This window comes from Argentina silus (assembly GCF_951799395.1).
Source record: "Argentina silus genome assembly, chromosome: 22".
NCBI classification, from domain to species: Eukaryota; Metazoa; Chordata; class Actinopteri; order Argentiniformes; family Argentinidae; genus Argentina; species Argentina silus.
The window spans coordinates 2,591,833-2,604,154 of NC_139676.1; the positions used below are offsets into that span (position 1 = coordinate 2,591,833).

General features: G+C 54.3%; 1 protein-coding gene across 1 annotated transcript in view; it reads left to right on the forward strand.

Annotated features, from left to right (window-relative positions):
- cryz (crystallin, zeta (quinone reductase)) overlaps positions 1-3,729 on the forward strand; it is a 5,179-nt gene extending 1,450 nt beyond the window's left edge. Inside the window, exons 3-9 of the mRNA XM_083693407.1 lie at positions 52-204; positions 935-1,098; positions 1,567-1,618; positions 1,827-1,976; positions 2,609-2,710; positions 2,917-3,012; positions 3,230-3,729. Coding sequence (XP_083549533.1) covers positions 52-204; positions 935-1,098; positions 1,567-1,618; positions 1,827-1,976; positions 2,609-2,710; positions 2,917-3,012; positions 3,230-3,391 — 879 coding nt within the window. The 3' untranslated portion in view covers positions 3,392-3,729. The remainder of the gene's footprint in view (positions 1-51; positions 205-934; positions 1,099-1,566; positions 1,619-1,826; positions 1,977-2,608; positions 2,711-2,916; positions 3,013-3,229) is intronic.
- Positions 3,730-12,322: the final 8,593 nt, after the last annotated feature.

Here is a 12,322-nt window from a genome sequence, read left to right on the forward strand (position 1 = left end):
GGGTAACCCTGGGTACTTGAACAGCTAAATGAAGGTGAAGGTTGTGTGCAGGTTCTGATCCGAGTTCACGCGTGTGGAGTGAACCCAGTAGAGGTGTACATCCGTTCCGGGTCGTTCTCCCGGAGGCCCGGCCTGCCCTACACGCCTGGGTCTGACGCCTCTGGGGTGGTGGAGGCAGTGGGAGACGGAGTCAGAGCCTTAAAGGTACCTGGAGCCTGTTAGGATCTGACCTGGAGCCTGTGTGTTAGGATCTGACCTGGAGCCTGTTAGGATCTGACCTGGAGCCTGTTAGGATCTGACCTGGAGCCTGTGTGTTAGGATCTGACCTGGAGCCTGTTAGGATCTGACCTGGAGCCTGTGTGTTAGGATCTGACCTGGAGCCTGTTAGGATCTGACCTGGAGCCTGTTAGGATCTGACCTGGAGCCTGTGTGTTAGGATCTGACCTGGAGCCTGTGTGTTAGGATCTGACCTGGAGCCTGTTAGGATCTGACCTGGAGCCTGTTAGGATCTGACCTGGAGCCTTTTAGGATCTGACCTGGAGCCTGTGTGTTAGGATCTGACCTGGAGCCTGTGTGTTAGGATCTGACCTGTCTGTTAGGATCTGACCTGTCTGTTAGGATCTGACCTGGAGCCTGTTGGGATCTGACCTGGAGCCTGTTAGGATCTGACCTGTGTGTTAGGATCTGACCTGGAGCCTGTTAGGATCTGACCTGGAGCCTGTTAGGATCTGACCTGGAGCCTGTGTGTTATTAACACTGTTACATCACCATCAGCCTCTTTTTCAGCAGAGAAATGTTACTGTATGTGATTGTGTGGAAAACACAACAACAACAGTGACCTGAACACTAGTTTACTACGGTACAAGCAGGTGAATGAATGAACATACTAATGAATGAATGAATGAAAGTATTGATTCCCCGTGGTGCCCCCCAGCCTGGCGACCGTGTGTTCACCACGGCAACAGAGACAGGAGGGTACGCAGAGTTCACCGTGGCATCAGAGGAGTGTGTCCACCGCCTCCACGTCTCTCTGGACTACACACAGGGGGCCGCCCTGGGGGTCCCCTACTACACCGCCTACAGAGCCCTCTTCCACAAGTACGACACACACACACACACACACTGACAGTATACAGAGCCCTCTTCCACAAGTACGACACACACACACGCATTCTAGAGCTTTGCATGTGTGTTGGAATAGACCAATCCAGCGTCAGTCAATATGAAAACAATTAGTTAAAATCAGTCTAGTTAAAAAAGAGTCAAAGTTAGTGATTAAACAGAGTGAATAACTATGATGTGGTTTATGTAGTCAAACTGTTTTTAAACTTGCTTTTAACTATTTTTGTTGTTTTTACTGACTGCTTTTGTTTGACTTTTTATGTATCTGTCTGTTCTTGTTCTCTCCATGGAATGTGGTGACTGAGAAAAGCTCTATATAAAATAAATGTATTATGTGTATTATATAAGCAGAGCTGGTCTGATGAAGTAAGGCTTTGTTTGCAGATTGTGTATGTTGAGTGTCACCTGAATCATGTGACCCTCCCTGTCTTGTCATGTGACCAGGGCGCGGGCGAAGGCGGGGGAGACGGTGCTCATCCATGGAGCCAGCGGAGGGGTGAGACCTATGATGTCATATCCTGTGTATAGAGGGTTGCAAAATTCTGGGAATTTTCAATATGGAAACTTTCCATGGGAATATTCGGAAATGTATGGGAAATAGGAAATGGCGTCCGTCCGTCCGTCCGTCCGTCCGTCCGTCCGTCCGTCCGTCCGTCCGTCCGTCTAACCTGTATACCTGTCTGTGATTGGTGCGTCTGGGTCAGGTGGGCGTGGCAGCGTGCCAGATGGCCCGGTTCCGGGGCCTGAGGGTTCTGGGGACGGCCGGGACCCCTGAGGGTCTGGCACTGGTCCAGGAGAACGGAGCCCACCGGGTCTTCAACCACCGCCAAGAGGACTACACCAGCCACATCATGGTAGGACCGGGCTAGGGTTAGGACATGGCTAGGGTTAGGACTGGGCTAGGGTTAGGACCGGGCTAGGGTTAATACCAGGCTAGGATTAGGACCGGGCTAGGGTTAGGACATGGCTAGGGTTAGGACTGGGCTAGGGTTAGGACCGGGCTAGGGTTAATACCAGGCTAGGATTAGGACCGGGCTAGGGTTAGGACATGGCTAGGGTTAGGACTGGGCTAGGGTTAGGACCGGGCTAGGGTTAATACCAGGCTAGGATTAGGACAGGGCTAGGGTTAGGACCGGGCTAGGGTTAATACCAGGCTAGGATTAGGACAGGGCTAGGGTTAGGACCAGGCTAGGGTTAATACCAGGCTAGGATTAGGACAGGGCTAGGGTTAGGACCAGGCTAGGGTTAGAGTGGGGCTAGGACTCCTTTGATGTCTAGTTAGATCATAGTACAGGCCTGGTACATGGTGTAGGTATTGAGTTGTATATTTATGAACGTGTTTTGTCTGGGTCTGTCTGGTTGTTGGTACTGACCTGGTCTGTCTGGTTGTTGGTACTGACCTGGTCTGTCTGGTTGTTGGTACTGACCTGGTCTGTCTGGTTGTTGGTACTGACCTGGCCTGTCTGGGTCTGTCTGTGTGTTTCAGGAGGCTACAGGCGGCCAGGGGGTGGATGTGATCGTGGAGATGCTGTCCAACGTGAACCTGGGCAGAGACCTGCAGATGCTGGCCCCAGGAGGGAGGGTCACGGTCCGTATCAGTGTCCCAACACTTCCAGAACCGCTGTCTGAGCGGGCTGTAGTTTCATGGTGTCAGTGCTGACAGAGACGTGCTGTTGGCTTGTTCTGTAGGTGGGGGGACCCAGAACAAGCCCTAGGTCCTGGACTAAAGGATGGTGGTGTGTGTGTGTGTGTGTGTGTGTGTGTGTGTGTGTGTGTGTGTGTGTGTGTTGGTAGGTGGTGGGCAGCAGGGGTCCAGTGGAGATCGACCCCAGAGACACCATGGTCAGAGAGGCCAGCATCATCGGAGTGGCCTTGTTCTGCGCGACAGCCGTAAGTGTCTGATGGGACCACCTGACCTGACCTGCTGACATCCCTCCCTCTCTCTCTCCCTCCCTCCCTCCCTCCCTCTCTCTCTCTCTCTCTGGTCATGCATCCATCCACCATCTCTTGACAGAAAAAGTAACAGAGTCACAAACCAACTCTATCCCCTCTCTCTCTCTCTCTATCTCTCTCCTCTCTCTCTCTCTCTCTCCCTCCCTCCATCCAGGAGGAGAAGGAGGAGTGTACAGCTGCGTTGCTTGCAGGGATGGAAGCTGGTTGGCTGAAGCCGGTCGTAGGTCAGCGGTACTCACTGGACACAGCCGCCCAGGCCCACCACGACATCATCAACAGCCCCGGGGCTTCTGGGAAGATGGTGCTGACCATGTGACCGAGGTGAAAGGTTACTGAGACACACAGGGTCAACGGGGGGTCGTCTGAGGAGTTTCCTACACATCGCTTGACTTCTTTGCCCCAAACAAAGATGGAGGTCGATGACTTTTGATCGCCTCCCTATTTTGATTGATTGTAAAACGTTTTTTTAATGCAGAGATGACAGTCATGGCAACTGTACTGTGTCAAACACATTGTATTGTTATTCACATAACATTATTATAGGAAATCCTCAAATCATTGATTGAAAGTGGAGTCCATCCTCTGAACAACAAAACACCTGAATACAACATGACTGTTAAACAGGCTCTGAATAAAGGAGTGTTTTGATTAAGATTTGGAGTCATTGATTGATTGATTGATTCTGTGTTGGGCCCAAACAGAGACAGGAGTGACAGAGTCACATCTCAGGTGACAGAGGTGAGTACTGAGCATGCTCAGAGCCCAGGTAACCCGAGCCAGCCAGCCAGCCAGCCAGCCAGCCAGGTCGGGAGCGCGTGCTGACGGTCAGACTAGTCCTGCCTGAGCGGGGATGAGGAAGCTCAGGGATGAGGAAGCTCAGGGATGAGGAAGCTCAGGGATGATCTCTAATCTAAGAGCCACGCTGGACTGGTCATGTGTTCACCGGATGGATTCATCTGAGCGGACCGGACCATTTTCCCTGCAGGGGTGAACTGGACAGACTTTTTCATCCCTAGCCTGTGGGGAAGACTTTTCAACGGTACAGAACTTGGTTTTATGTAGATGTCCACATCAGGGTAGTGTGTTATTGTGGTAGTGGTTTCTGGTGGGATGTTTAACATCAGGGTAGTGGTGTTATTGTGGTGGTGGTTTCTGGTGGGATGTTTAACAACAGAATATTTGTATCTGGATTCGGCGAGGGGACGTTTTCATTGGCTGCTGCTTGGAGACGCAGTCTGGCGTTCTTACCACAAGTTCAACAGCAGAGTTGGTCAGCTAGTGTGTGTGTGTGTGTGTGTGTGTGTGTGTGTGTGTGTGTGTGTGTGTGTGTGTGTGTGTGTGTGTGTGTGTCTGTGTCTGTGTCTGTGTCTGTGTCTGTGTCTGTGTCTCTGTCTCTGTCTCTGTCTCTGTCTCTGTCTCTGTCTCTGTCTGTGTGTGTGTGTCAGTACAGGTGTGTCAGGAGAGATGAGGTAGGTAGTCAGTAGTGTTCACCAGTGTAACCTGACACCTGCTGTCACAGTCATCTAAAATTCCCTGCTCCCTATCTGGTCACTGTGGACATGGCAGCTGTTGCTAGACCTGCTGTGACTCACACACACACACACACACACACACACACACACACACTAAGATTATATAGACACACACACACACACACACACACACACACACTAAGATTATATAGACACACACACACACACTAAGATTATATAGACACACACACACACTAAGATTATATAGACACACACACACACACACGTGTGTAAAGAGTCCAGGGAGTAGCTGTCTTCTGGGGTTAGGGTTAGGGTGTAGCTGTCTTCTGGGGTTAGGGTTAGGGTTAGGGTGTAGTTGTCTTCTGGGGTTAGGGTTAGGGTGTAGCTGTCTTCTGGGGTTAGGGTTAGGGTTAGGGTGTAGCTGTCTTCTGGGGTTAGGGTTAGGGTGTAGCTGTCTTCTGGGGTTAGGGTTAGGGTTAGGGTGTAGCTGTCTTCTGGGGTTAGGGTTAGGGTGTAGCTGTCTTCTGAAGCATCATACATGTTTTATTACAGAACACCTCAAATTGTCACCATCACTGTTTGGTCTCCTAGCAACAGCCAGACGAGTGCAGTTTACCACAGAAACCAACAGTGACTGAGTCAGGGGAGGCTGGGGGAGGTAGAACACCAGGGGAGGCTGGGGGAGGTAGAACACCAGGGGAGGCTGGTGGAGGCTGGTGGAGGTAGAACACCAGGGGAGGCTGGTGGAGGTAGAACACCAGGGGAGGCTGGGGGAGGTAGAACACCAGGGGAGGCTGGTGGAGGTAGAACACCAGGGGAGGTTGGTGGAGGCTGGGGGAGGTAGAACACCAGGGGAGGTTGGCGGAGGTAGAACACCAGGGGAGGCTGGTGGAGGTAGAACACCAGGGGAGGCTGGGGGAGGTAAAACACCAGGGGAGGCTGGGGGAGGTAGAACACCAGGGGAGGCTGGGGGAGGTAGAACACCAGGGGAGGCTGGGGGAGGTAGAACACCAGGGGAGGCTGGGGGAGGTAGAACACCAGGGGAGGCTGGGGGAGGTAGACATCAGAGGACAGCTTCATTGTGATGCATGGAACAGAATAACGTGTGGTTGATACCGTTCCTTATTCCGTTCCATGAATTACAATGAGCCCGTCCTCCGATTTCTACCTCCATCAGCCTCCCCTGGCCCACAGAATAGTGTTATCTATGATAAAAAATAAAACATAAACCATCTAAAGATGTTACCAATGTGTGTGTTTCAATAGGAGAGGTGTGTGTGGCCTTGTGGAGGAGTGATGAAGATGATGAAGATGATCCTGAGACCACCCTCACCTGGCTGGGACAGACGACTCCACCCCCTGCAGCCTGGCCTTTAACACACCATGAGAAGTAAGGCTGCTGTCATAGAGAACACATACGCCAGGGGAGGCTGCTGGAGGTAGAAATCGGAGGATGGGCTCATTGTAATGCAGGGAATGAGTTTGTTACCATTCCTTATTCCGTTCCATGCATTACAATGAGCCTGTCCTGCAATTTCTACCTCCACCAGCCTCCCCTGGTGTTCTACCTCCACTAGCCTCCCCTGGTGTTCTACCTCCCCCAGCCTCCCCTGGTGTTCTACCTCCACCAGCCTCCCCTGGTGTTCTACCTCCACCAGTCTCCCCTGGTGTTCTACCTCCCCCAGCCTCCCCTGGTGTTCTACCTCCAGCCTCTCCTGATGTCAGAAGGTCCATTGTGTTTTGAATGTGTGAAGAGTGTTTCACAGTATTTAACTCACCAACTGCCAAAGAGTTCCAGAACATTCACCACCTAGAGGGCCAAGTGTGTTATGTGGTGTTTACCTTTATTGGCTATAAAATGAAGCATCATCATTTATACATTTTTGCTGAATAAAGTCACCCTCGGCAGACTAGAATGTTGACAATTTATTCACCCTCGGCACTGAAGGAGTTAAAGAGTTCGTAGGAACGCTGTGTCGACGATACCTTCCCATCATGCTCTAACCAGGTGTGTGTCTGTCTCCATGGTGATGCTCTACAGGAGTTCTCCTGATGCTGCTGCTGTCAATCACACAAGCCCAGCCCCTCCCCCTCCCCTCCTGCCCCGCCTCCTGCGTGGTGTGCTCAGAAGATGCTGTCATCTGCAACAACCTCTCCACCATCATAGGTTAGAACATCTCCACCATCATAGGTTAGAACACCTCCACCATCATAGGTTAGAACACCTCCACCATCATAGGTTAGAACACCTCCACCATCATAGGTTAGAACACCTCCACCATCATAGGTTAGAACACCTCCACCTTCATAGGTTAGAACACCTCCACCATCATAGGTTAGAACACCTCCACCATCATAGGTTAGAACACCTCCACCATCATAGGTTAGAACACCTCCACCATCATAGGTTAGAACACCTCCACCTTCATAGGTTAGAACACCTCCACACATCTATAAGTACTACACCAGCACAGAGGAAAGTTTAGTCAAAACACAGTCCTTTAACGGGGTACAGGGTCCAAACAAGTCTGTTTAAAGTGATACAACCCATTCAGTGAATGCTCCGCCAGCTGCCTTTATTTACTAACTAGAAAGACAACGTTTTGATCCTGCAAGGATCAGATACCACACCAGCTATATGGCAATCATAAAGGTATAATATATATATGTAGTAGTTGGCGCATACGAAGGTAGAGATGAATTAATCAAATATAATAGAACTTCCTTGCCCTTCGGTAGAATACATGTAGTACAGGGGAGGCTGGTGGAGGTAGAAATCGGAGGACAGGCTCATCGTAATGCATGGAATGGAATGAGATACCATTCCTTATTCCGTTCCATGCATTACAATGAGTCCGTCCTCCGATTTCTACCTCCACCAGCCTCCCCTGATGTAGTACACAGACACATTATACAGTGTGTGTCCTCCTCCCTCCACCAGAGGCGCCAGAGAGCACCCAGGCCCTGATGCTGACCGACGGCTCCATCTCCTCCGTGGGCGAGCACTCTCTCTCCGACCTGGTCAACGTGACTGTGCTGGGCCTCAGCCACAACCGGATCAGCACCATCACGGAGACTGCCTTCCAGAACCTGACCGCCCTGCACACCCTGCTGCTGGACCACAACCGCCTGTCCTCCGGGGCCCTAGGGGGCGCCACCTTCCTCTGGCTAGCCCGGCTGGAGACCCTGCAGCTGGGGAAGAACCGTCTCGGCCATGTCAACGGGTCCTGGTTCCGGGGGAGCAGCGCCCTGAGGACCCTGCAGCTGGAGGGGAACCTCCTCACCAGGTCAGAGGCTGGGAGGCTGGGGGAGGGGAGGCTGGAGGAGGGGAGGCTGGGGAGGCTGGAGGGGAACCTCCTCACCAGGTCAGAGGCTGGGAGGCTGGGGAAGGGGAGGCTGGAGGAGGGGAGGCTGGGGGAGGCTGGAGGGGAACCTCCTCACCAGGTCAGAGGCTGGGAGGCTGGGGAAGGGGAGGCTGGAGGGGAACCTCCTCACCAGGTCAGAGGCTGGGGGAGGGGAGCCTGGGGGAGGCTGGAGGGGAACCTCCTCACCATGTCAGAGGCTGGGAGGCTGCGGGAGGGGAGCCCGGGGAAGGGGAGCCTGGGGGAGGCTGGGGGGGAACCTCCTCACCAGGTCAGAGGCTGGGGGAGGGGAGGCTGGAGGGGAACCTCCTCACCAGGTCAGGGCCATGGGGAGAACCCTGCTGTATAAATAAAGTTTGATTTGATTTGATGGTGGTCTTCCCCCAGGCTGGACGGCAGCACCTTCTCCTCCTCCTCGCTGGGGGGGCTGGAGACCCTGGACCTCTCTGACAACCTGATCTCCTACCTGGCGGGGGGCACCTTCCGGGGCCTGGGGGGGCTGAGGAGGCTGGACCTGTCCAGGAACCAGCTATCTAGCGCCGCCCCGGAGACCTTCTCCTACCTGGCCTGGCTGAGCACCCTCAACCTGGAGAGGAACCGTTGGAACTGCAGCTGTGAGCTCCTGGAGCTGGTCACCTTCCTCAGCTCCTACATAGAGGCTCCTGACAAGGTGGGTGGAGGGGGGGGACAAGGTGGGTGGAGGGGGGGGGGACAGTTTTATTATCTTACAACTTTGTGCTGAAAGTATTGCATGAAACTGCAAGGTGTCATTATAAGTGTATACAACAGTAACGTAAGATATTAAAGTTGTAAGATAATAAAGTGTGTCTTTCTCCTCAGGTTCTGTACAACGGCCGTAGGATGGTGTGTGTGAGCGCTGACAACCCAGCCGTGAAGACGGTTCTGGAACTCACCGACGCCAACTGTGTCCCGCCCAATCAGAACATCACCATCCAGGTGGAGGTCAGGAACGCCGTCTCTCCCCAACGCTACACCCGGGACCTGGCGCTCGCCGCTGCCTTCTTCTTCGCTGGTGAGTCAGCGGGCGGGAGGAGACAGGAGTAGGGGGAGGCTGCCCTTCAGAAGCTGCTCCAGGGTCAGAGTTTGTTTACATTTACATTTATGGCATTTATCAGACGCCTTTATCCAAATACATTTGTTTAAGTAAGTGAATCATCTATCCATCAGTCATCATAAGATAAAGTAATCGATGCTCAGACCAGGGTTAGGGTTAGGACCGGGGTTAGGGGTTAGGGCCATAGGCAGTCACAATGCTATAAGACGGATTTATTTATTTATTTATTTAGATGTGTTGGGGGGAGTTTCCCCACCTGTTACAAAAAGTAATATACGTTTTTCTGTACTGTCTGACTCAACACTGTAAGATATATGCTGTATCAACCAGGAGAGGCTGGTGGAGGTAGAAATCGGAGGACGGGCTCACGTGTGTCCTGTCACCCTATAGGTGGAGGTAGCTGTGACTCACCCTGTCCTGTCACCCTATAGGTGGAGTTGGACTCACCCTGGTCGTGGTGTTCATCATCTACCGCAAACTAGGCATGAGCAAAAGGAAGAGTGGAGGAGAAGAAGAGGAGGAGGAGGAGGAGGGGGGGGGGAGGAGGAGAGCAGCACCCAACCCTGCCCTAATGTCTGCCCAGTGGGGCCTGGGTGGAGAGAGGGAGAGGGAGAGGGAGAGGGAGAGGGAGAGGGAAGGTCTACATCTGACTCACCCAGGACAGGGGACCAGACCGATGCTCCCCAGCAGCAGTGCTCTGCCCAGCCACCTCCTCCCTCCCTGGGACAGACACACGGACATGTTACCCCTCCGGACGGACAGACGCAGGGATGGCTTCCATTTTGTCTGTCCTCACTGCAGCCCTGCATCCCCAGGACCGGGGGTGGAGCTGTCTGCTTGGGGAGGAGCCGGATGTACAGGGGCAGGTCTGCACACGCTCAGACTCGGACCGGGAGGATATCAGCCAATGAGAGCAGAGAGTGGTCCCAGGCCATTGGCCAGACAGCCACCACTAGCAGCAGGTCATCTCAGCCACACACCCCCTCCCCGGGAGGACTTGGCCCCCCACCATCAGAGCCCCCAACTGGGCTTTACCAATCACCTCAGTCCCCCTGGCACCAAGCCTCCAGCAGGGGGCAGCAGACACTACCACCCCCCTGCCCAGACATCCTCCTCCACAACCCACCACAGCCATCTGAGAGGCAGCCACACCGCCAGCATGGACCCCCGGACCAGCGTCCAGCCTCAGGACGTGAGAGCCGTCCCTGAGCCCCCCCTGACCGTCAGCTCTGCCCCTGACCCCCACCAGACCCCTGTCCCTGACCCCCACCTGACCCTCAGCTGTGTCATCTGTCACAGGAGCTACGACACCAGACCGACAGGAGACTCAGGCTGGGGTGGGTCGTACCGGGCTGACGTATGCCAGGGATTCACCACCTCTCAGCTGCAGGACCAGAGACCCACCGCAGAGAGGAACCAGAACCCAAACCAGAGACCCACCATATGGAGGAACCAGAACCCAGACCAGAGACTCACCACAGATAGGAGCCTCAACTTTAACCAGTCCAGCTTAGACCGGCCCGGCCCACAGTGTGGGAGAGAACCCAGGAGGACGGTGGCGTTCGATCTGGAACATTCTGGGCCACAGGCGATCCGCAGAGACGAGAGGGCTTATCACAGCGAAGGACGACACGAGAAGAGGAGAAGATCTGGAAAGGTAGAACAGAGGGAGAAGCAGAGGCGGGGCTACGAAGGCAGAGGCGGGGCTAATGCCGCGGAGAGAGAGGAACGTTCTAGAAAGTCTCTGCAGAAGGTCCAGTCCAGCAGGCTCCTGAAGGTCAAGCTCAACCTGAACCCCATGAAGAGGAGCAAGGTCCATCCTCAGAAGAAACCAGAACAGGGAGAGACGGAACGGACAAAGAAACGGAAAGAACAGAAAACTAAAGAGGGGAAGAGGGGGGAGGAGGAGGGGAGGGAGAGAGGGGAGGGAGGGAGGAGAGACAGACACAGCCAGGAGGAGGAGGAGGGGGGGGGAGGAGGAGGAGGAGGAACAGAGAAGACTAGAAAAGGAACGTCTGATAACAACAAGACCAAGAAGACATCTAAGAAACTCAGGTTATCCTCAGAGACATCTACCACCACTAGGGCTAAGGGACATGATGATGATGATGATGATGATGATGATGATGATGATGAAGAGGAAAAGGAGGAGGAGGAAGAACCAGCGCAGAAGAAAAGCAAGACATCTTCAAAACAGAAAAAGCCAACCTACAAACCGGACCAGGACCAGACAGGCTCGGACGGAGAACCCTGGAGAACTGAGGGTTCGGAACCCAGAACCAGAGAACAGAGAGAGGATTCTCCTCCAAAACACACATCACATGACCCGGCTGGAACCTACCAATCGGACCCTAGCAGACCTGGAGGAGGGTCTGTGATTGGTCAACAGACAGAGACAGACCACAGTGGGCGGGGCCCAGGACAAAACACTGAGGAACCACAACACCCCTATCACCAAGGGGACGGGGGGGTTCTACAGAGGGAGTTAAGTAACGTCCAACAACCCGGACCCCCCCACCCCGGACCCCCTCACCTCAGACCTCCCCAACCTGGACCCCCCCACCCCGGACACCCCCAAGTTAGAACCTCCCACTCAGGACCCCCCCATCCAGGAACCCCACACCCCGGAACCCCCCATCCAGGACCCCCCCACTCAGGACCCCCCCACTCAGGATCTGACAGGACTGACCTCAGCTACCCCCCTGCTCAGGGGGAAACCTTAATCAGCGCTGTTGTTGCACCTGACACATATTACGGTGACACCACACAAGCTCAGAGCCTCATTGGACAGGAAAGTATAGGTCCTCCATCCCTATTGGCTGACAGACAGGGAAGTATAGGTCCTCTGTCCCTAATGGCTGACAAACAGGGGAGTATAGGACCTCTATCCCTATTGGCTGACAGACAGGGAGGTATACATCCTCCATCCCAATTGGCTGACAGACCTCCACCTCCCCTCTCTGACATCACACGCACGTCCCCACTCGGTCTGTATCCAGGCAATGCTGCGGGGAGCTCCCCTGGTAACCCAAGCACCCAGCCACCTCCAGACAGCCTGACCCAGGGACCCACGCTCGGCTCTGACCCTGCCCAGGGACCAGCACCCTTCAGCGGGCAGGACCTCTCCCTGCTGCCCCCCCAGGCTCCAGGCCCCCTGGACGGGGAGAATCTGTCCAACAACAACAGTCTGACCCTGGCCCCCCCGGTGACCCCAGCTGTGTCTGTGACCCTGGCCCCCCCGGTGACCCCAGCTGTGTCTGTGACCCTGGCCCCCCCGGTGACCCCAGCTGTGTCTGTGACCTCAGCCCCCCCGGTGC